This window comes from Labrus mixtus, chromosome 8 (assembly GCF_963584025.1).
Source record: "Labrus mixtus chromosome 8, fLabMix1.1, whole genome shotgun sequence".
NCBI classification, from domain to species: Eukaryota; Metazoa; Chordata; class Actinopteri; order Labriformes; family Labridae; genus Labrus; species Labrus mixtus.
The window spans coordinates 14,001,409-14,025,356 of record NC_083619.1 but is presented as its reverse complement, the minus strand read 5'-3'; the positions used below and the strand labels follow the sequence as shown (position 1 = coordinate 14,025,356).

At 39.7% G+C, this 23,948-nt stretch overlaps 1 protein-coding gene across 1 annotated transcript in view; it reads right to left on the bottom strand.

Moving 5' to 3' along the window:
• LOC132979049 (neurocan core protein-like) overlaps window positions 1-20,991 on the bottom strand; it is a 44,242-nt gene extending 23,251 nt beyond the window's left edge. The window contains exons 1-7 of the mRNA XM_061044513.1: window positions 20,558-20,991; window positions 9,227-9,303; window positions 5,592-5,798; window positions 2,809-2,991; window positions 2,110-2,284; window positions 979-1,106; window positions 125-409 (exon numbers count right to left, since the gene is read on the bottom strand). Of these exons, the coding sequence (XP_060900496.1) occupies window positions 125-409; window positions 979-1,106; window positions 2,110-2,284; window positions 2,809-2,991; window positions 5,592-5,798; window positions 9,227-9,296 (1,048 nt within the window). The 5' untranslated portion in view covers window positions 9,297-9,303; window positions 20,558-20,991. The remainder of the gene's footprint in view (window positions 1-124; window positions 410-978; window positions 1,107-2,109; window positions 2,285-2,808; window positions 2,992-5,591; window positions 5,799-9,226; window positions 9,304-20,557) is intronic.
• Window positions 20,992-23,948: the final 2,957 nt, after the last annotated feature.

Here is a 23,948-nt window from a genome sequence, read left to right as displayed (position 1 = left end):
TTCATTTGTATAATAAAAAAACATGACTAGATATGGTGTAAATTTGACAAAATCATTAAAACTACAATCTAATCGATTAGTCAGCCTCCTGTCCATAAACTACAGAGGTTTGCACACACCATACCTCTGTAGCAGTAAGCGTCATATAACTCTGTGTTGTTGTCAGCAGTAGTGTTGGGTGTCACGGTGTGGACCCCCGGCTGGCTCCCCCCACAGTCCAGGTGAGGCCAGGTCACCGGGTAGCGGACGCTGCCATCAGACAACCAGCCAGGGGCACAGCTGTCCAGGCCGGCTTTCCAGGCCAAATAGAGCTGCCCCACTGTGGCCAGCTGCCCCCCGAGGGACACACAGCGGTCTGAGGCTGAGGACAGCGAGAGTCGTCCCGGGACAGAGGAGTGAAACACCTCACCTGGATGGACAGTTGACAGGAAGATGTCAAGAAGCAGAGGTAGCTTTGTTAATTACTCCCACTACATGTGGAGGGTGAACTCAAACGTTGCATTTCTTACTTTAACCACATGTGAATAGGCTGACGCTTCTGAAGATTTTCTGATTTCTGTACCCTGTCTACTGCTAGAGTACAAGTTGGTAATTGCTAATAAAAATGTGAAGTGTTTTTCTACAAAAGGCTTTTTTCTTAAACAGCTAACAATGTTAAACATTTATCAAACTTGTGAGTGGTGTATTTTAGAGGACTTTTGGCCAAGGATTTATACACAAAGGCAAACATAGTTATTTTATCTTTTCCACTGGATTTATTAAATGATGAAAAGATTTCAAAAAGATTCTTTCTTTCATGTTTTAACAGAATATAACTCAGGCATGAGAGAAAAAGTTAAAAGCTGCGAGAGCCTCCGCTTCTTTGTGTGTGTGTGTGTGTGTGTGTGTGTGTGTGTGTGTGTGTGTGTGTGTGTGTGTGTGTGTGTGTGTGTGTGTGTGTGTGTGTGTGTGTGTGTGTGTGTGTGTGTGTGTTTGTACCTTCCAGTTCTTTCGCAAAACAGTACACATCAAACAGCTCTTTTGGGTCTCTCTTCCCATAATTCCTCACTCCAGCAGAGTATTCCTTGTGTCCATAGCAACCAAGCTCTGGCTTCTGGACTGAATATCTGTGGACACAAACATGCGTCAGTCAAAAGCGGCAAGGATCCTGTTTTTACCCCCCAGTTCTAAGAAATAAGGAGCAGTTTCTTGTGACCATTTAACTGTGTGATCTATATTTCAGCTTGCAGATCAACCATCCTCTTGTCATTAAGACTTTAAATGTCAGCTACGAATAATTACTTATTTGTATTCACTTCCAAAGGGCAACAGATTAGAATAAATTAAAATACAATTAACAGCAAGGAAACAATAGAAGAAAACTGAATCTTGAGCAGATGAGGTGACAAAACAGAAGAACTGAATATTAATTAAGAGAAGATTATCTAAGCAGAGGAATCTAACATTACACCAAACAAAGCACAGGTATTTTTCAGTTAAAAAACAACACATGGTGTAGATATAAAAAAAACACAGGCTTTGATAAGAGCTGAAAGTAGCTGTGTATAATCATTTAAGAAATATTTTCAGTCATAGTTTGGGGCTTGCCTGTTTGCTGTTTGATTAGAAGACTAGTAGCCTAACATAGTCAAGTCATAATGAAGTTCTGTTAGAAGCTAGTTAGCTTAGCTTAGCACAGAAATTGGGAGGGTATGCCTGAAAACACCCCTAAAGCTCATTTACACATTCTGTATTGTTAGTTTGATTGTTAGTTTAAACACAAAAAATCTGGAGTAGGCTATAAAAATGAAAGACCCTGGTTAGCTGTTACCCTGTATCCAGTCTTTGTGCTAAGCTAAGCTAAAACTATATAGCCTACCCTAAACCTAAAACTTAAGAGTTGTGTTAATATCTCATTTCAATCTCTAAAAAGAAGTAAGGAAATTATATAATTATCCAGAAATTGAACTATTCCATGTCTCTACAATAGCAAATATTACTCGGAAATGTCTGAAAAGGGAAACTCTAATCAACATAGGCTAATGAAACAAATGATCCACATATTAATCAATATAAATATAAGTACATTTTGCAACAGTAGAAGCTGAATATAATGGAACGTCTTCTCACCGGACGGTCTGATCATCCAACCAGCCGGGGGCACAGCTGGTGAAGCCATCATAGTACACCGCCCACATCTGGGCTGGTGTGGCCATCTCAGCCGATATCTCCTGACAGGCTTTCTGAGCATCAGTGAACGAGAGAGCGTAGCGGGCGCTGAGAGCCTGGTAATGAAACACCACACCTACACCAGGAGAAACAGGTGGAGAGGAGTGTGTGAGTTCATTAATATATATATATATATATTTACAAACAATCATCACAACATCAATAATCATGTTGGTATTGATGCAAACCAATCAATCCCACTTCATGTGAGATTCAGCTAAAATGTCACAGATGAGCTCACAAATAATCTGTATTCAGTCCAAACACTTTCATTAAAAAAATTACACAATTACTCAAGTGGAAAATGAGATAACAAAAAAACAACACAAACACAGAGAGCAACAGGCTACAATAATGAAGTCAATCAATGAGATATTGATACTGTGAATGAATGTTATGTTAATGAAAAGCTGAAAAGGGGGCTGGCAGTGCCTCTGTTATAAAGCTGCTGTTAGCTGTACAACATTTACACATATATCAGTTAAATGGTAGAAAAACTATTCGAAAGCCTTTCTATCAATGTTGCTCAGCAGTGGGGGAGTTTTCTTATTTTACCTGGTTAAAATGTAGCTATTTGTGGCCAGTGGCTGCTGAACTCACCAGATACAACCAGAGGCACAGTGTCTCTCTCATAGTCGTTACCCATGACAACCTGACAGTGGTAAGTGCCTGAGTCGTTGGTACGGAGACTGGAGATCTCCATGGTAGCATTCAGAGGATTGGCAGTGTATCCTGGCAGCATGACACGGCCGATGAAAGCCTTATTCACCTGGATCACATCACCTTTGGCAAAGAGAGAGAAACAAAGAGAGAGTGAGAGAGAGAGAGAGAGAGAGAGAGAGAGAGGTCTTGTCAATAAAAAGTCTACACATAAAATAAACTTAAAAGGGAGCCTAGATAGACTTAAAGGGCCAGCAAAGATTTTTAGTCAATCAGCCTCATACTAGAAGGAATGAGCTGCTACATAAACTTACAATTGTCATGCAAAGTTGGAAAATATTTTTATTTCTATTCACAGATTTATATTTTCTTAGCTTTTTTATTTAAAGGTAGATGGCAGAATGGGAGACTTACAACATGCCCTGACGACGGAAGAGGTAATTTGCCAGTGACTCCAAAAACAATATTAAAGCTCATTTGTGGAGTTGTAGCCAGCTATGAAACAGACCAAAATAAATATATACACCTCTTTACAAGCTAAAAAAAAAAGCAAACAAGACCACCAGCATATAGACCGGTTATCTGTTTAAAGTTAATATGTATGCCTTAAACTGCTGCCTTAGGGTAGATGTCTGACATCACACACACTGCAAAAATACAAATTTTCCCCATGGCAAAGATTATCAGTGAGTGATATGTTTGACTATTAAAAGAGAGCAGGGTGTGAAGTTTTGAAAGCAAAGAAATAAGCAGCACCCCTTTATCCAAAGGGGGGACTAAATTAACACTTAAAAAAAAGGAAACACCTGGAACATAAGGTTCTGTTTTTTGATTTTTGTAAATGTACAGTAATAAACTACCTGAGATTAAGGAAAGCTCATGAGTTGGGTTTAAATAGGAACTTTAGTCCCTTCTTAACTCATTTACAGATGATAAAAACAATATAAAAGCAACTTTAAATCAGTCACTGTGAAAGTGCCATGCAGGACAATTTTTACTAACAAAGTCGTCACATACGACTCAACACAAATGTGTGTTGCTGCACGTAGGACTTGGACGGTGGTCTCATGGTTTAAAGTCTTGCTTTTGTTTGGCCTGTAGACTGTGTTTAACATCTGACACATGGAAGAAAGTGACACTAAGAACTCATATGGAAGTCAGGTTAATCTTGATGATTTGTTTTGTGATGTATCTATTTTGTTTGATTGGTTCAGTTTAAGGTTACGGAGTCTACACTAACTGAAACAAAAGAGATCCCACTGCACACATCCTGTAATGCTTTATGTAGCCTAGTAGTTTGGTGTTGAGCAGATAATGCACAGTGTTGTTTTAAGCTTCTTTTGTACTGTAAACGGCTGCTGCATCATCTGAAGACAAGGTTAAAGAGACCGGTGAGACTGAACATTAAAACAGTCTAGCTTAGCTGTTAAACCAAAGTATTAAACAGAAACACACCACAACTTTAAAGGTACAATATACAACATTTTAAACATTAACATAGCAGAAAATTAAATATGTCCTAACTAAATATTTTTTGAGTAATGACTTTATAAATAAAGAGTGATTTGTGATTTGTTGTTCTCAGCTCTGTGTTCACACTGATGCGACGGCGCTTCCTTCTGCTTGTTAATGTTTTACTCAGAGGCTCAAACCACTTTCATAGATGTTTTTTTTACTCGTGAATCTCTCCCTCTCTAACAGTAAGCCCTGCCACCACGTGGGCTGAGAGAGAAAGCCCCGCCCAACTCAGGGACACTGTATGTAGAGTTTCACAAACAGATGCTCTCAGTCAAAACAGTGAGGGAGGGGAAGCACTTCGTTGAGCGACAGTGATTTGCTCTGAGAGACTGGTGCCTAAACTGCACTCGTGCTGCTCGGGTGATCCTAGTTTCCGAGTTGGGAAGTCGTTCTTCCAACTTCAATGTGTTCACATGTTTTCAGTTCGGAGAGTCGGAACGTTGTAACAACAAAAAAACAACGTTGATCCTACAAGAAGTTCTGTGGAATGTAGCTGTTATAAGTTATATTTGAGCAAAAAGTTGATGTGCAATACGTGAATCAATAAAAAGTATGTTAACAAATTGACAAAACATATTTTGCCCCCCAGGTGATGAGGATTATGACATCAAGTCGGTAAGTCGGGCACCTAATTCTTTTCCCGAGTTTCAGAGTTGTTGTCCCGACTTGAGCATGTGCAATTTACAACTCGGAAACTCGTTTTTCCGATGTGTTCGACACCACATGAATGCAGCATTTGGTCCAACATCCACTGAACAGCTACCCTGAAAGTCACAAATTATACCTTTAAAGAGGCCCTGAATAAATGAATGTAATCTGCACCTTTTCTTTTCTTTGCTAAAATCCTTTCATTCAGGGAGGTCTGGAGCATTTAAGATACAATGGAAAAAAAACTCTTTTTTTTTTTCAACTAGATTTATCTCATTTTAATTCCAGCAGCTGCTTTTGTCAGCTTGTTAAATTCTTTGTTACTACTTGTAAGATCTCCAGATTAATCCGTTAAATAGATGAGGAGAAAGGCAGAGTGGGGTGGAAATAATGACTTTTTTTTCACTTACACATAGCCATAATCTAAAGTTGATAGTAAAACTGATTAGTGCAAATTTAAATGTTCTATCTTATCACTTCTGGATTGTATTTGTAATTAACTAAAGTGTAGTTAATTAGGTCATTTCAATCTCCACCTTACCAGATCATTGTTTTACCTTTAGCAGAAAGCACAATCTGCTCAGGAACAGCACCCTGTCCCCCTGCTGCTGGGGGCTTGGTATGGGTCCACAGGAGGTGGGGAGGCTGGTCGGAGGAGGTGGGCTGGAGGGTGAACACACAGGGGAGGACAGCTTTGCCTGCCAGTGATTGTTTTACTGTTGGATGTGTGATCCTACGCATGTTCACTATGGAGGAGGCTGCACCTACAGAGGACCAGCAAGACAATAGCACATTATTAGATGAAGCAATTAAACATTTTAAAATGACAATTTGCTAACAAAAGAAAAGACAAAGATATGGAAAAAAAAAAACATTTTATGGAGCGATTAGAGGTTACTCCTCAATTAACAGTACAGATATATAGAAAGTTTTGGCTGTACTAAAGCTTGTAACTTTGGTTTCTCTGGGATTCTTTTTGGCAATTTCACAACCCTTTTTAATAGCAAGAATCCCAGGGCCTGAAAACAGATTTACATATATAGTTGCATACAGGCTCCAACTTAATTATTTTGATTTCTATAAAGTCCCATTTCAATACAATTAAAACAACTTTATTAATCCCTCTTGGGGCAATTGGTATTGCTTCATAATTTTCCAGTGCATCCCCCTTTGTGTTTTATAAATTGATCCCCTCTTTAACTCAAACTAATTATTAAAATGTATTTCATGCAAGAGAAATGTCAATGTAAAGGCATTGCCACTGTAAGCTAATGGCTCTGCAGATTGACATCAGCAATTCACTCCAGTCTGGTTGCCATGACATACAGGTTCAATGTAACCATGACAACAGGATCACCTGTATAGGCATTATCCTCAAACCAACATAATCTTGTCTCCCTGTGGCTCTATCCTTTGTGCAACTCACTGAAACATACCAAGCAAGGTCATTTATTTTGATATAAAGAAGATTGAATTTCTCCAAACACAAGAGATAATTTTACATATCAAAGTAAAAGCCCATTTTCTTGACATATAGGAATTTGCATTGTGTAATAATAACTGAGCTGTCGCCATAATAAAGGAGTATTCTCCTCTAAATAAGATAAGAAGACGTGACTGAAATCTCAAGAAACAGCAAGAGAAAGGACCTTTAGTTACTTTTATTTTTATTTTTCATTGACTCTGGGAAAAGAAAAACAAAGACAAATGCTATGAATGTATCTACCGTATACTTATTAATAATTCATGCTAAGTTCATGAGCTATTTCTGCTCACAAAATCAAGGACTGTCAACACAGCTACAAAAAGGCAGAAGACATCTTTATAAAGCTTTAATAAGCTTAAAAATATTTTGCAGAGGGATTTTTGCATTTGTTTTCTCTCCTGGCCCTCTCTTTTCAAATCCTCGATTTTAGTCAATTTGTGTTAAACTAAATGAGCGTAACAAGAGAGCCTGTGTTAAAAAACAAAGCCTTTTTTGGAATAATGCACATGCTGGAATTGAATCACCAAAAGATATTTCCATCTGCATTTAGATTGGCCGGCTTTCACAGGCTGAACCCCCTGAGAGCATCTCTCCGTGCTGAAGAACGCCCCCACTGCTTTAAGCCCCAAAAAATCAGATGTAATCACAGAATCACAACGACCAGAAAGAGGAGAGCGAGACGGAATGAGGAGAAGTGGAAGGGAGAAAAAGAGAGGAAAAACATGGGGTAAAGTGGGAGAAAAAGAGGAAATCTAAGGAACTGAAAGGAGGAAATTGAGAGAGGAGTTTGTCATTAGCTGACAAGTGTACCTTGTAGCATGGCGGTGACAGATGGGACAAAAGAAAAACAGTGTAAAAAGAGGAAGAGGAAGCTGGGAGTGACATGAAAGGACACTCTCTATCATTAACAGATGCCATCTCTTATTCCTGTCAGTCCTCCTCCACAGAAAAAATGAGCTGTTTGGGTTACAGATACACTGCAAGGAGAGTTTCAAGGCAGATATCATGTCCTTAAACGCAATCTTCAAATGGAGTTAGATTATTTTATGACAAAAATATACTTCAAATAAAGTTTTCTTCCATTTATGTTTAAAAATAAATATATCCAACAAGGTCATGCTTATAAAAATCATGTAACAACAAAATAATATATTTTTAAAGTTGCATGAATATGCATTAAAGGTTATAGCTGCATCTCAGGTTAGCTTAGCTATTAGCTTAGTTGTAAAACTGTTGAAAGTCGCAGACAAAACAAACTTTTAGTTAGCTGGCTAATTGCACCCTAGATTGGTTTTCATTCAACCTGGCTAACACAGTACAATCTGCCAATACAACAGTTTGACAAGTTCTAGTCTACATTTTAAAGGCATAGTTTCATATTTTTGGAATTCTTTTATTTTTTTTTAGAAAAGATGAATGTTACCGCCTTAATGTTTGCCTGTTTTTTATAAAGACTGGACAGTTCGGCCAAGCTCTTTACAAACTGAAAAAAAGACAAAGATTCAATGCATTGTATTTACAGAGCAGTTACTACTTGAAGTCTCCAGGTGAAGCTGTTGCCAGCTGAAACTATTTATTATTAAGACCTGGATAACAGACCCAAAGATGGTGCCTTTCCAGTCCTAAAAGTCCTCACCTGGCGTATGCCAAAATACAAATGTATTGCTGAATCCCTTTTCTGTACTGTAAGAAAGTGTGTTAAATTGAAATCCTCAAAGGATCCAAAATGTACAATAGGAGGAGTAATAGTTACCCTTCCTTTCAGTTTAAGGGTATCCCTCTGGACAGGTTTAAAGATGTCTCTTTTATTATGGCGGACTAGGAGAATTTAGTGGCCCAGTGGCCGTTGGGAAATGTTCCCTGCAATACCCCCAGGGGCCACAAGGCAATTGGAATTGTGTTAGCAGTAGTTAACTAAGCCTAATGTAAAATCATTCAAAATATATATCTTAGAGCAGCTTTATAAAATACAGTAGATATATTTGGAGCTATTTTCAGGGCTAAATCCCTGTTTTTTTATTTATTTCATATAGAGTTGATTTCATCTTTGAATCCAGGTGAAACTAAATGAAATATACATTTGATTGTATGTTATAACTGTCTGCTATCACAGTGCAATAATGTTTTAATTTTGGAAAATAGCAAAGCATTGTCTTCCCTTTAAAAAAAATGAAGGCCAACATTATGTATTGTAATAGCAGGAAATAATAACAGTGATGAACTCAACATTACAAGCAGCATGTGGCACCACAAACCTGCGATAATATCCTCCAGGGACATGCAGCTCCGAGACGTTTTGTCTTTTTTGGTGCCATTATTGTGAATTTTATGCAGAGTTGTAATGAAACAGATGGTGGACTAAACTTGCATAAATGGGTTTGGAGGTTTTCCAGCTCAATCCCACCAAGCATGTCTGCAAACATCCTCAGCATGTCGGCTCTCATTTGCAACACTGAAATTAGCACAGACCTGTCCTGTGGATTTATGTGTGTTGAAAAATTAATGTGGGAACTTTTTTTTTCTGTGTTCTGGTCTGGCTGCTCCTCTATTTCCTTCCATAATTCTTTTTATGTTTTTGTCTGTATTTGTGCGCTGACATTATACATTTCTTCTTCTGATTCAGAAGCTGCTGGTTATTTATGCAGGCTGTTGGAGATGCAGCTGTTACAGAAACAAAATACTGGAGGTTTGTAACAGAGAACTTACTCGAGCCTAAAGAGAGCAGCAGCAGGGCAAAGAGGATCTGCCTCCCAGCTGCACACAGAGCGAGCGGCATACTGGACCTGCAGAGAGAACAAGGAGGAAGGAGAAAACAATCAATATTTAACAGAGGCAGAGGCTAAATGCAAAATCAATGCATGTATAAAACATTGTTTTACTGTATATGCATAAAAATATTGCTCATGTACATTCATATACGATTGTATTTTCTGTTAAGTTGCAGCTTTTTGTGTTTGACTGGTTTCCATCTTCCCAAATGTAAGCTTATCGTCATAAAGCATTTCTTTATAAGATTATGCATTTATGGTAAACATTACCATGTTTGAACAATGTTCAGTATTGTATATTTATCTCATATCAGGCCTAGTCCATACTGAAAATCATCATAAAGTAATTGTCATCTAACCTTTAGCCATATACAGCACCTGATACTGCAATGAATGACATCTAACAGATGTTGTCTGTTGCGATGCATGTTTGAGCTTTAAAGGAACATTTGTGCACGTTTTAAGCAAATGTCTATAAATCCTAATTTGGTATAGTTACAAAAACCCCTTCAATGTTTGCTGCAACTCTAGGAGTCTATGGCTGCAGCTTATTGTTGTTCTTCAGACACCTGCATGATCATTTCACACAGTTGTTGGCCTGGAAGAACAACAGACTATCAGCTCTGGTTTATATTCTCTCTGACTTCACTTGAACTTGCAAAAGAGAAAAAATACATCCTAAAATGGGAGAGTAGAAGGTGTTATGGATGACGATACATTTCACTGAGTTTTGGCTGCCTGGATATTCAGACATATTTATTCGACATGAGTATATGGCCTGAAGATATGTAAGGATTGCTGGCACAGCTCTGTGAGTACACAACGTTCTGAGTCAGTATAGCAAGTAATAAGAAATGTGTTCATGAAATTGGAAAAATTTTGAATTAACAGTGATTGGATTGGATTGGATATCAAATGTGGCAAATGTAAAAAAAATTTTTTTATTAAAATTAATTAATTGAAGGTGGTAGTAGGGACAATGTCTTGCATAGCAGCACATTGTTATCAGTGTTTGTGTGAATGAGAGGGAAATTCTAAAGTAGGAATGAAAGCACTCTGTAGTCATTTTGGAGCAGCTGTGTTTCAGTTAGGAGAACGGAATTGTTCATGAACCTGAAGACCGAAAAAACCCATTCCCCTGCTCCTCTGCTTAGCATGTTGAGATATCCTTGGGCAAGATCCCAAAGATTGGGAAAGCACTATTCAAATGCAGTGCTCTCAGTTGAGTATTTTTACCAGGTGATAAAGTTAGATTTTCATGTCTTTCAGGTGAACGGCAGCACGCTTCTGTGTGAGCCGGAAAAAAAAGCTCCACAGCTGTTTGTTTCATAAAACCTGTCAAATCTATGGCAACAGTAAAAGGAAATACAGCTGTGCTCTTTCATTAAAAAGGAATATAAATATAGTGTGAGCACTGCCCTTTTAGTTGTTTATATCAAACATACCCTGACACATGTTCAAGAGCTGTCTAAAGCAGGAAGGCAGGAGGGACGCAGATTCTTAGGCAACCAACTGATGCTGACCTTCACAAGGTCTTTGGATAGGTAATTACTTGTACTTTATACCCCCTTTTGTCTGATTTACTGTTTTGTGACTGCTACAAAAACAGAAAAGTATATCAAATGTTTCAAAATGACCTTGAACACTGAATTCTTCAAGAGCTGATTTCAGGCAATGCTTTTGACAAAGTATCACTGACAGGGAGAGATGATGCAAAATATACGTTCATTTAATTTGCCCTAAAAGTATCAAATAAACAGGTTGAATGTGTAAGGCACACTTCAAGGAAACACAACCGATCAGTGGAGCTTGTGTTCAATGGTTTCCATCAAGCAGATTCCTTTATATACGACTATCTAAATGTATTTTTTTAACCCAAACCCACTCTGCCTATAAAAGCTACAGCTACCTCTGTAATTATAGACAGGCCATTAGGGTCTTACACTGCATTAAAACTCTTGATAACAATATTATCTCACTTCCAAAGTAAAAGTAAATGAGCGTCTGGTATACTGCAGTGATCCTGGTGCATTGCTATACTGCACAACCAAAGGAAATCTTTGCCACACATCAGAAATACGCTGCTGATTTGCCAGAGGATTTGGCTCGGGGCCCAAAGTTGCTCAGCTCAATGTGAGTCTTCTGAAACAAAGCTTTATTGCCCCGTACAAGAACGAAACTAAGATGTTAAGGGGAAAATGCTGTTTGAAGACAGCACAGCTTTGTTTGCTAAATATAGTTTTAACAGGCGGGGATGAGAAACACCAATAACTCTAAATTATTCATTTACTTCTTGTCAAAAAATTATTCTTTGTACCTGCCTGATTACACAGTTATTGCCAACAGAGACTTGCTAAAAGCCCATTTAAAGACTTTTAGAAATGAGTCTGCTGCTAATGTTTGGACTCTCTAGATTGCAGTTACATAAAGTAAATCATTTATCCGGCAAAGTAAAAAGACCTCTTTGCATACACCAAGGTAACAGCAACTCATGCCATCAGCATCCCTGATGCCTAGAAAGAAGATTATGCAACACCAGTTCAACCCCTTTTTAAATTACAAGAATAATGGCCGCTCTCTTCTCTGTGAAAGCTTGGTAAAACCTTCAGCCATATTAAACTGGAGTGTGTGAGGCAGTGAAAAGGATTCCTCTCTGATTGTAAAGCTCTCTGTGACACCTACAAAACTACACTGTCATTACACAACTATTTGCTGGGCGCTTGTTAATGGTGGGCAACCAAGTTAAAAAACGAATACTCCGGTCCGGGCGAGACCACGCTGTGCCACACACTTTGAGGCACCCCATGTCTAAAGGTGGGTTACGATCTTGTGATGGGCTGTGACAGATTGGGGTCAAGCTTGTTGGACTGTGCATGTTGAGGGGCCTTAATACATTGGGTGAGCTAGCTGGGTGGGAGACAAGGGATTTCTTAGGGCTTGGAGAGGGTCATGACACCGATGAGTTTGCCCAGTCTTGTATGCAGAAAGCATTATAGGGTGTTGTGTTCGAGGGCCTGGGACTGGCTGGGACCCAGCAGCCACTATCCACAGAGATAGAATACAGAGTGCAGCCTGTGGACATCTCTATGGATGCTATACAACATACAACACTGTGAGCCTATAGACAGCCGCCTTTCAAAGTTTTACCAGAGGGGATTTACGACATACAGTGCACCGGCCATCCTGCCGCACCAGCTGCATACTAACCAGCAGCACCTTTTGTTCAGGACGAGACATCAGATGTCGGGAGCGACTCCCTCTAAATCGCCCCTCGTCACTCCTACAGGCACAGTTGTGTCTTAGGCAGAAAAGAGCCAGAAGTCTCTTAAATGCTTCACTGGTCTTCAATGTGGACGTCCATCCGCCACATTTTCACAATGTCGCCTGAATAGCACACATTCTCAGCTCATTGTAAGAGCAGGCAAGCAAAGTGACAGAGATCCACAGAGAGCTAACAGACGAGGCTGGCAGAGCTACAGTACAGCTCAGCACTGAGCTGTCAATCTGGGGAAACAGGAGACCAAGAGGCCTCATGATCTTCATGACGCAGGCAAGACAGGGCCCTTAACGCAAATCCCCTTTGGTTCTGCAGTTGGTGGGAAAATAGCTTGAAGAAAATAAAACATGAAAAGTGTGGAGGACGTCATGTCAGCTGCTGTTGTGGTTATAAGATAAATCATGTTTGAGAGCACAGCACGACAGCTTCATGCTTACAATGCCTCCATCATACCGCACTGAAGTGTGTGTGTGTGTGCGTGTGTGTGCGTGCGTGTGTCTGTGTCTGTGTGCGTGTGTGTTCACAGACTGCAAAGGTTTAACTTCATCAGGTTAGGTTTGGTTCCCATGTTGATTTATGGCACACATATTGACACACACAAGTGCTGTAATGTTACCGCCCCCAAAACGCCTTGAACCAAACCCCAGCAATCGCACAAGGTAGGTCACTGAATCTCACCTTCTGCATTCATGTGCAAAAAGCATGAACACAAGGCAACGCACACACCAATATCAAAACACACATTGGCAGCTGGCATTTCTGTTCGACAACAAATTAACTGCATGCATGAATTAAAAGTTTCTGAATTGACCCACTAAATACAGTTTAGTAATTTTAGAAGCAACCTAGAAGTACCTCCCCCAAACCAAATACAGAGCAGGGCATAGTTAATCAGCCTAAACTCAGTCGCTTTCATAGTAGCTATAGCTACATGTGTCAATCCTAAACAAGACTTTTTTTTTACATAACCCACCCTACAAAATAACCCCTCAGGGATTTGCCTTTCTTACAGTGGATTATATTTACACTGTAAAATGTTTAAACCTTTTTCTGCAACAGCATGATGACAAGCACGAACAGCAGAATTATAGTCCACAGATATAATTTACTTTAGGCTGAAGACTCCAGCGCTGACAGAAAGACGTTTACAATAGAGTCAAACTGTCAATCTTTTGTTCCTCTCTTCAGAACTGACAGGAGGTGCAGGTAATTCCTCGCTTTCCCTTTTTCTTTTTTAATCATGTCTCACAAAACTATTACCTCCAGGAAACTATTACCTGCAGAGAGCGGCAGAGTGAACAACAGAATAACACCTCCGGATGAGTGACAGACAAAGTGGTGAACTTGGAGAGGAAGAACATGGGAGGAGGAATGAAAGAAAGGTGGTTCATCATCAGCGTAACAATATAACACTAACATGATGAAAGCTCTTCTGAAAAGCTGTCTTGACACTCTATAGTTGTTCTTAATTTGCTTTTTGACCACCATGATAGATGTATTGCTGCAATTTGAACCTACACAGAATTAATTTCCACACACTAATTGTTAAGAAAGATGAAGGGAAGAAGAAGTACTGTCACATGGTTGATTTGGGGCCATCAAAGAGACACTTGACCAGAGTGTACTCACATTTGTTGCTCAAGAAATTAAAAACAGGATAAAAAGAGAGCTGAGTTGAAACAGGTATTCTCTTCCTGCTCCCTTCAAGCATCTTGTACACTCTATTTCTCTCTCTCTCTCACACACACACACACACACACACACACACTCACAGCCTCTCTTTGTGCTGGCGGTGTCTGTGTGGTGACTAATCACACTCAAAGCATCTAATGACTCATGCAGCACTGGCCTGCATTGGCTTCGGATGGAGAAAGACTATGGAAAGCTGCTAGTCCCTCCAGCTCCAGGATTACACACTCCGTCCTCTCACACCGACACCATTGATCTGACTGGGCACAGGGACAGGGGTTGCTTAAAAGAGCTTGATAGCACGCTAAGGAGGAGCCAAGCTTAGAATTGGCTGGATGTGTGTGCAGTAAAACATAGAGAGGAGACAATTTAGATTACTGTGAAGGATCCTTCACTGACAAGTGAAGTAAAAAAAAGTGACAAAGGTGGGTGACTATTTGGTCATCACTTCAATGTATCATGAACTAAAGAGGTTGCACCTTTCTTTTCTTTAATATTCAGTGTTCAACAGATACCAAATAAAGAAAAACACTGATTTAAATGTAATCTCTGTATCATCAATTTGTGCATATCCGTTTGAGATCGACCATGGTAAGAACATGCATCTATTAGTATGGGCAACAGAGCTAAGTGTGTGAACTCTAATATGCTAATTTTCTCTCTCCAGCCTTTCTGGCAAGATCTTTGTGTTTTCTTCTGTGTCGTCTGCAAAAAGGATTAGGTTTGACTGAAAGGCCAAGGCTGGTTATTACATGCATTTGATTTATAGATGAGAGAACAGAGAGCAAGAAGAGAGTGTTTTTGATTGATTCATTGATGTCTTTCTTTTGAAGATGCTAACAAAAGAAAAGAAGAGAAATAAATATCTGACTAAAGCGATAAACAATAAAATGACCCTAAACCACAACATTAGCTGTCATATTTCACATGAAACACATGTTCGAAAGGAATATGATGAATTTTACCCTTACTTTATCCTCCGCTGTGTCAATTCCAGAGAGATATAAATAAGTAAATAAAATCATCTATCACAATCCCTCCTCTTCCCAAATTGTTATGCATTTACTCTTCATAGTTGTTCGGGCACACATTTTCTAAAGGTTTAGGTTTTTCCCCTTGAGTTTTAACCATCCACTAAGTTGGTGTGCTTGTTTGGTTTAGTTGGTGGAGCAGGTGCCCTAATGATCAGAGACTGCAGTCGGCTCGTCGCAGGTTCAACTCCTGGTCCAGACGCTATTTGGTGCATGTGTTTCCCCGCTCTCTCTCTCTCTCTCTCCCCTCATTACCTTTCTCTCTCAGGCTGTACTATAACATGAAGGCACGAAGACCCAAAATGAATCCAAAAAAACTAAGAAAAACTTCCCACTCAGTTGAAAAACATTTTGACTGTCATGGGAAATGGTAAATGGTAAAAGTGCTTTTCTAGTCTGCTGACTACTCAAAGCGCTTTTAATTCAAATTGACCCTCAGTAATAGCTTATCCCATTCATACACATTCACACTTCGCTGACGAAGAAGTGGAAGCAGCTTTGGGTTAAGTGTCTTGCCCAAGGACACATCGGACATGTGGCTCCGGTTGAGAGACGACCGACTCTACCACTGATCCACACAGCTGCCCCCATATCAGATGGAAGTAATTAATTTCTTGCTTCATACATTATTTGTGTTAAATTCATATTCATTTCTGTAATGCCCTGAAAGGCTCAAATCAAACAAACATCTATTCATTTGATACCAAAATAACTGAGCAGAAGAGGATATATTCTTATTTGACTTAAAAAGGGACTGTATGAATGCCCTGATTTATCCAAAGGACTTTGAGGGCCATGTCTGCCAAGAGAAATTGAAATGGTTGAAAACTCATGACAATTTTGAGTTGCTAACTATTCTATCTCCTGATTCTGACACTTCTCAGACTGTCTCATTAATTTGACTCATTGGGGTGACAAGCATGACTTGATTGAAATAACATTATGATAAAATTACAGAATATTGATGTTATGATGATTGGGTCGATGAAGCCTTGTCTAAAACTTTAGTACAAAAGCTCCCAAATGCACAATATGATGTGAGGTTTTAGGTATTACCAATGGGCAAATTCACATGTCCAGCAGACAAAGAGCAACATAAGCATTAATTTGGAGTCAAATTTCTGTTTACAAGACAAATGTAGGATCAATCTTCACTGCATTTTTATTCTATGTTTTGCCTCCACCATGTCCTGATGAAACCGGCAGTAAATGCTCCATAATGCTCCAAAATGTGGGCGACCATTGTTAATTAAAAATTAACATTAACTTAAAACCTGAAAGATGACCAGAAAGATGCAGATATGAAAACTCTAAACTCATGTAAAACAGAACATTGGGTTCATCACTGTGAGAGCCACTTTCACATATTATCAAGTCATTGCTATTAAGAAATAGAGCCACTTGAATGAATCACTTCCATTGAAAGCACATGTTTAACCGCATTGTAGGTCAAATGTTTTTAAGTAAATAGCACTATTGAATGAGATAATGATTTTGGTGTCAGAGGTCCAACATACATAGCTGAGATCTGTCTTTATAGCCACCACACCAGCTGTGTCTTATGGACACCAGAGGTCAAAGGTGAAGGTTTTGAGGTTGCTCTTGGAAGCAAAGTCAATAAAGGATCAGGTGCATGAGATGAAGCTATCATCTTTGAGTACATTAGACTGTGGCTACACACACACACACACACGACCCCATACAGGCCACCATACTCAACACACATATGTTTCCATCCACTGAGAGAAGCGGTCAGGCTATGAAGACAGAATAAAAGACACAAATATAGACATGCTGTTGGGACAAAATCCAAGAATTCCTCATCTTTAATGATGTTGCTGAGTCTGTGGAATATCAACAAGGTGAGGAGAGAGAGAAAAAAAGAGCTGTGTCCTTCAAATGTTTATGACCAGTGCCAATGCCTGGAAAGGCAGACACTATCTCTTAATTCCCGTATCAGCAGTTAACAGCTACAAGAGAGGAGCGCTGAGTGTACATATTTCAAACACTGTGACATCAGGAGAAACATATCAAGAAGTAACACAACTGCAGTGACTAATAATATCTCAGAAGGTGATAAATCATTCTAATCTTCGCTGCGTTACAGAGCCTGGAAAAACTTTGTTGCTGCCTTTAAGAGCTTCTACTTGGCAGACTGTAAAACCAAACATTTGTCTTCCAGCAGTCACCACCTTGAAGGAGAAGAGCCCCCCGGCCAAAGACAAAGAGAGGGACCTTTCTCTTTGTGTGGCTGAGCTGTTCAGCTGTGGTCTCATCTACGCCTGTAACGATTGGCCTGGTGGGCTGCTCTAGTCCCTCCCAGGCTTAAGACCGAAGGTGATTGATGGATTGGTTTGTCCAATCTCTTTTGGGTATTGGCGACTGGGGGAATCACCGGGCAAAAGAGGTTTCAAATATTTCAGGGAGAGAATGGAGACAGAGTTCGACAGCACATCCAAAACCAGCAGCTTTCTAATGCAACTATTCACAGCTTTTTTTTTTTTCCATTTGACAAATGTTTGGGGTTTGGATCATTGGGCTCTGAGGTTTTTGGGAGCTGTCCAGTGCTGAAAACGTGGACAGTTTCAGCTCCAGTCACTGGAAAGACATTGAAGTCATTGTTAGATTAAAAAGCCCTCCTCTGTCTGGCTGAGAAGGGACCACAAAGTTCTAAGGGATCATAAAATTTCCCTTTAGTGTGTACTATAGTTCAAAGTTGGATTTTCTGCTTTTGAATTACTGCTCGGAAAGAAAAACAACACTACTCATCAAATCCTCATGCAAACAAAGTCAACACATTTTCAGACAAGAGCAACCATAAATCAACAAGCCTGTGGCGGCCTCAGAGGTGAAGCTTATTTGGAAGTAACTTGTCTCCTAAAAGCGACTGCTGGTTCTGATTTGCATTTATATGACGCTATCCTAGCTATTAGCGCAGTATTGGGGGTATATAGACTCCATTATCACATAAGTGACATATTAGAGAGGGCATGTTTCTACCAAAGAGAACAATATAAAACCCTGGCTGGTAATAACTGTGGCTTCTAGTGGAAATATACCATCAGCAAGACCAATTTGTGTCTACAAACTGTAAGCAAAGCTGCAAACTTATGACCAGAAGGACTAAATCATCTTTATTTCATTTTCTTTTGACATATCACAGTACTACAGTACTTGCAGCAAATTGCATTTTTCATCATTATTATTCTGCAAGATATTTTTTCAGTCTTCCTCTTGGGTAAACTTTTGAAGTCATTTGTTTTGTTCATCCCCTAATCCAAAATATAAAGTAATAAAGGCTCAAATAATATAAAAAGGAGAAAAAGAGAGGAGCTGAAAGCAAATGTTTTGTCAATTTAGCTTCTCTGAAACTAATCAAGCAATGTTTCAGCTTTCACATAACGTTTATTACAATATTCCTATCTAACTAACGAATATAATCCTAGACAATTGGGAGTGCACTATATGACAATTCTTGTAAGCAGAGATAAATTGAATATCAATTAAAAAAGCAAAGATTTGTCTCGGTAAAGGAAGAAACAAGACGATGTTTGATTGTTTTTTCAGTTCTATTAAATTGGGGACCGACAAATCCACAAATCAACTCATCGTACATCTCTACAGCATTTCACTTGTCTATAAGAATCTTATATTTCTACTTTACCATCGCTCCATGATGCACAGTGACTTTTCAAATTGCAGATGCCTCACAGCCACACATGATAGACAAACTGAAGCTGAAGTGTGCAGCAACAGTCAGTTAGTCAGCTGAGCTCCTACTCTATTTTAGAATCAAACCTCCTTTCTCCCCACAACTTCTGCTCCCTCGGAGTGCTGTCATTTACACACACACATGAACACACAAACTGACACACATGTTTGCTCCAATGTGAGCCTTTTAAAACACACTTACACACATCCAGACAGAATAAAAAATGCATGCGGTAAACTTCCAGCTGGCTCTCTTAGCCTAATTCCTCACCATTCTGCTGTCCTGTTCTGTTATCTCTCGCACACATGCATCTCCTCATCTGGCGTTGCCTGCTTAACCTTGTCCTGCTTTATGGTGCTGACACACAGCTGGTTGGTGTGTGCACTAACAAGGCCAAAGAAGAAAAGACTTGCACTCGTCCAGACCCGAGCGGTAAATAATAAACAGAGCAGGCTTTATTTGGCTGCAGGGGCTTTCATATTCTCAGACAATACAGCTCATTTGTCAAGGTGACCCGAACTGTTCTCCTCTTTCACTGTGATTTGTACATGCCAGTGTTTGTTTACAGAGCAGCCAGCCATCAATAGAAGACTTCCAAGAATTGTTCAGATGCCTGGCCCCAAGTGATGACTAATTTCAGCTTTTGGTGCCATTCTTCGTTTTATATTTTCAGGAAAAAAAGGGAAATAAGTTCACAATGTACAGGGTCAGGGAGCTGTAATGTAAAAACAAAATACTGTGTGGAATAGCCCAGCAGCACACACTGATCCCTATGGTCCAGTTTCTATGAGCCTACATGTTTTATGTCATGCCCAGCTGACAGCTCTTGTGGTTGATCAATTTAAGATCAGATTTTGGCAGCTATTCAACACATGCTGTTAGTTCACCAGAAGACTCGTATTTACATAATATATTTCACAAACACCTGTTCATGTGTTCAGAGCTGCAGCAGTCGACAGCAGGCACACTTGCTTTAGATTTTCCATTAATTATGTCATCTTTAAAGAAAAGTTGTTTATTAGTGTATAAAGCAAAAGTTCTCATGCAGACAGCGTCTCCTGAGAGGAAACCATGTAACAGACACTGTAACAAGGTTACTTGGTGAGTTGATGATTTATGCATGCCTCTACGTGGCTCGTAAATATAGACCAATATTAAAAGCTCTGATCTGTAAATAATTAAAGATATCCCAAATGGTGCGATATATGTGCATCTGTAAAGCTGAGGCTGTGATGGTGCGAGAGGAAATGCACTGATTGGCCCACAGGAAATACTTATTACCCACACCAATTACATATCGAGCCTATTTAAAAGTAGATATTGCATGGTTGGGGAAACTCTGCGATTTCCATACATTTCAAGCTGTGTTTTTTCTCCAGATTGACATCCCGTGCGTTTACAGCTGCCATACAATAAACACTTTAAATCCTCTGTCTAAAGCGCCTCTTGCAGCCGCTGTCTTTAGATATCACACTGACTAAAATGATTGATTAATTAAAAAAAAAAAAAAAAAAAAGCTTGCATGCAAAGCACCATTTATTGTCAAGCGCTGACTCTTACCTCTTCTGGAAAAAGCTGCGCTTTCCTCAGGAATGTGAGCAGAAACCTTTTGCGCCTCCGTGCAGGTGCTCCCAATGCTCCCGGAGGGTGCAGAGACGAAAACGGCGAAACCAAGGGTGAAACAGCACTTTGCAGAGGCAGAGGAGACCAGGGGGAGTGTGTGTGCACAAGCGCTCCCCGTCCTGGACTTTCCACTCCTTCTTCTTCTGTGGTATCCTCTTCCTCACTGAGCAGAAGCAGCAGCAGTCTCTGCACTGTTCATCCTCACACACACCGATATCTGTCGGATCGGAATAAATGCGCACACACACACACACACACACACACACTTCAAGGTGCTCCCTCCGTCCCCCTTCTTGCCAGAAGCTCTACGCCGAGGGAGAGAAGCTAGATCCGTTTGAACAAAGAGGCAAGCGCTGACAGGCAGACGGCTCCAGCGCCCCCCATACAAAGAGGGGGATATCTGGGGTGGGAGGGTGGGGGTGTGTCAGAGGGAGAAGAAGAGAGAGATGGAGAGAGAGAGGGGAGGGGAGGGGGTACTTTATATGACCATAATCCGATTCCTACATAAACCTCAATGGTTGATCTGGTGTCTGTGAATTAAATTAAAATTTACCCATGAGCTTACAATGTCAGTCTGACCACCAGCTGACCCCCTCATATATCCTAATGTCACACACAACACATGTCCACACACCTCCAGTGAATAAGCACAACTTGTGTTATCACAAATCCCTCAGCCCTTTTAATGAGACGTGCCTAAAAACCTATTGTGTGTATTGATTCAATAAAACATTTCCAGGATTATATGTGACTGCAGAATTAATTATAACAACTGCTGGTTGAATACACAGCTACTGTTGATGCACTCAACAACCTGGCACCGCCAACATCTCATCACTGCAGCAGGGTCAATACCAAACAGCATCAGTCTTCATTAGCACATTATAAACAAAGAAAAGCTGCAGGAAGCTCTGCGCGAGGCCTTCTGACCACAGATCAGCTCCTACACTGATTTCTGTCAATGATAACGTGAGAAGAAGAGCAGCGGACTCTTTGTTATTCATCATACTGTAGGTCTGCGGTCTGCTCCTGCGTGCCCAAGATGGTTTTGAATTATGCATCTTCCCCAGTGAGCAGAGGCAGGAGTTGGTTTGAGAATCTTAATAGAGCAACTAATGATTGATATCGTAATAAGTCAAATCTTTTCTGAGTACAAATATTTATTTTTGAGGTAAATAGTTGATTTCACTCATTCAAATAGTATGGTGATTTGGAGGTTTGAGGCCCTTCAGATGGCTGCCACTTGAGAAACTCAAGGAGGTTTATATTCAAGGCCTGATATCAAGGTTTAAAGTATGAGGGGGATTTGAAAAGTCCAACCCTAATTAAATCTTTGAGCCTCCTAAAAAAAAGGTAAAACAGGTCAGGGAGATCTTACCTATAGAGGTAAATATTAGCAGTGGTTTTTCCATTTTCATCCCTTGCTACCATTCTAGACACCCTTAAACTGGATCATACCATTCCTTTGATGTGAGTTTGGCTTACCTGACATTAGCAAAACAATGCTAGCTGGTACAAGTGGCCAATGTTTTTTTTCAAGTTTTTGCTTTTGTGCCTCACAAATATGAAGATACTGTAGGCTAACATAAGTAGCTACTGTATACATTTATATTCTGAAGAACAGAGTTTTGAACAAGACTGTGAAGTGTCAGCCAGTAGCTTTTCTTTAATAAGAGGTTCTGGACATCGCTCCCCTGAAAACATAAAACATCTTGGCTACTGCAGCATGTTAAACATATCAATTAGATAATGCATACTATGTGCTAGTAGTCCTTCAGAGCCTTCAAGAGACATCACCAGTGTTTGGAGTAACATGTTACTAAGTAACTGTAACTCCACTACTATTTGCAGTAACTAGTAGTGTATCTAGTTATTTTTCAATAACACTATTTTAATTATAGAAATTTAAAAAGCACTTTTCATGAAACAGCCAACAACAGGCTAATGATCGTTCAGGCGTGAGTTTTCTGTCTTGGAAATCCCAACATTATTTTTCTCTCTTCATGGTGAACAGCAAGAATATAGTGGTGAGTTAGTCTATATGCAGGGAGGAGAACTTTGTCCACCGCCAAGAATAGTAATTCTGATCTCACGAAGCACGGCGCTAAACAACAAGCTTCAACTTCTACTAAACACCTATGACCCAGGTGCAGCTTTACGTTAGCTCAGCAGACCAAGCAGGAGCCACTCCATCTAAACAGACAAAGCTTCATTTTAAACCATTGCTAGTTCTACAATCTGTAACCCAGGACTAAACAGACTGAAATCAAGGTATGTTGTTAAGGACATGCTAATATCTCTGTTGTTCTGCGGTTGTCAAGTGATGTAAAAATGTGTTAATGAATTAAAAATCATGTGCTGAAGCTCCACAGAGTGTTCCATGGTGACCACCACTTTCCTAAGCTCTTTTAGCCTCTGCGCCAGTCACATAACAGAAATAGAAATGTTGGGTTTTTTTGACAAACAGTTGACCTGAGGCGTGTCCTTTACTGGTTTGTCTCAGAATTCCCACAGGGAGCAGCTCTCTATCACGGCAAATTGTATTTATGCCAAGTGGAATTGCTTCTGTGCATCGCAAAACCAGCAGAGGCATTGTGTCCAAATAAGTTGTGTGATATTAAGCTAGTTTTATACTGATTTGGTTTCCAATTACAAGTTTTGAATTTGATTGTGTTAAGTGTAGTTGAGTCCATGCTACAACAGACTGTAGTTTCTCAGTGTCTTAAGTTACAGTTTAGCAAACTAACATCATCCAGTCAAGGCTAATATTTGCCTGACCTAAGTAATGATGCTAACTAGTTGAGAGCACGCCAATGCATTTCCATTGTATGCTAAGATGCTAGCCTTCTCTGCCCGTGTCTTGGCATTTCATTAGCATTTTCAATTGTCATTTAGGCTATTAGCTAGTGTCATTGTAAGGATTTTAAAACTTTTCTGAAGCATACGTCTGCCCTGTTTTTCTGTTTTCATTCACTCATTACCCTTTAGAATAAGTTTGTCCAACATCTAGATCAAGCTACGGTACATTGCGCATAGTTACCAATACACCTATTTAAGAGGAATTTAAAACACAAAGAAAACTTTTCCAGTAAAGAATGAAGTGTTGGTTTTGAAATTCTTGCATCATTCATTTCAACAACAGACTGACTACGGGTAAGTTATCAGAGATTAGTTTTGTAGGGAAAAACTTTATTTCAACACGCATAACTTAATATGTAAATTAAAGTGGACATTTCCAGAAGTACGAGGTTTAGTTCTTAAGAAGGATGCAAATATTCAGGAAATACCTAAATATGGGGGGTGCTTTTACATGTTCAGGAGAGTAGCT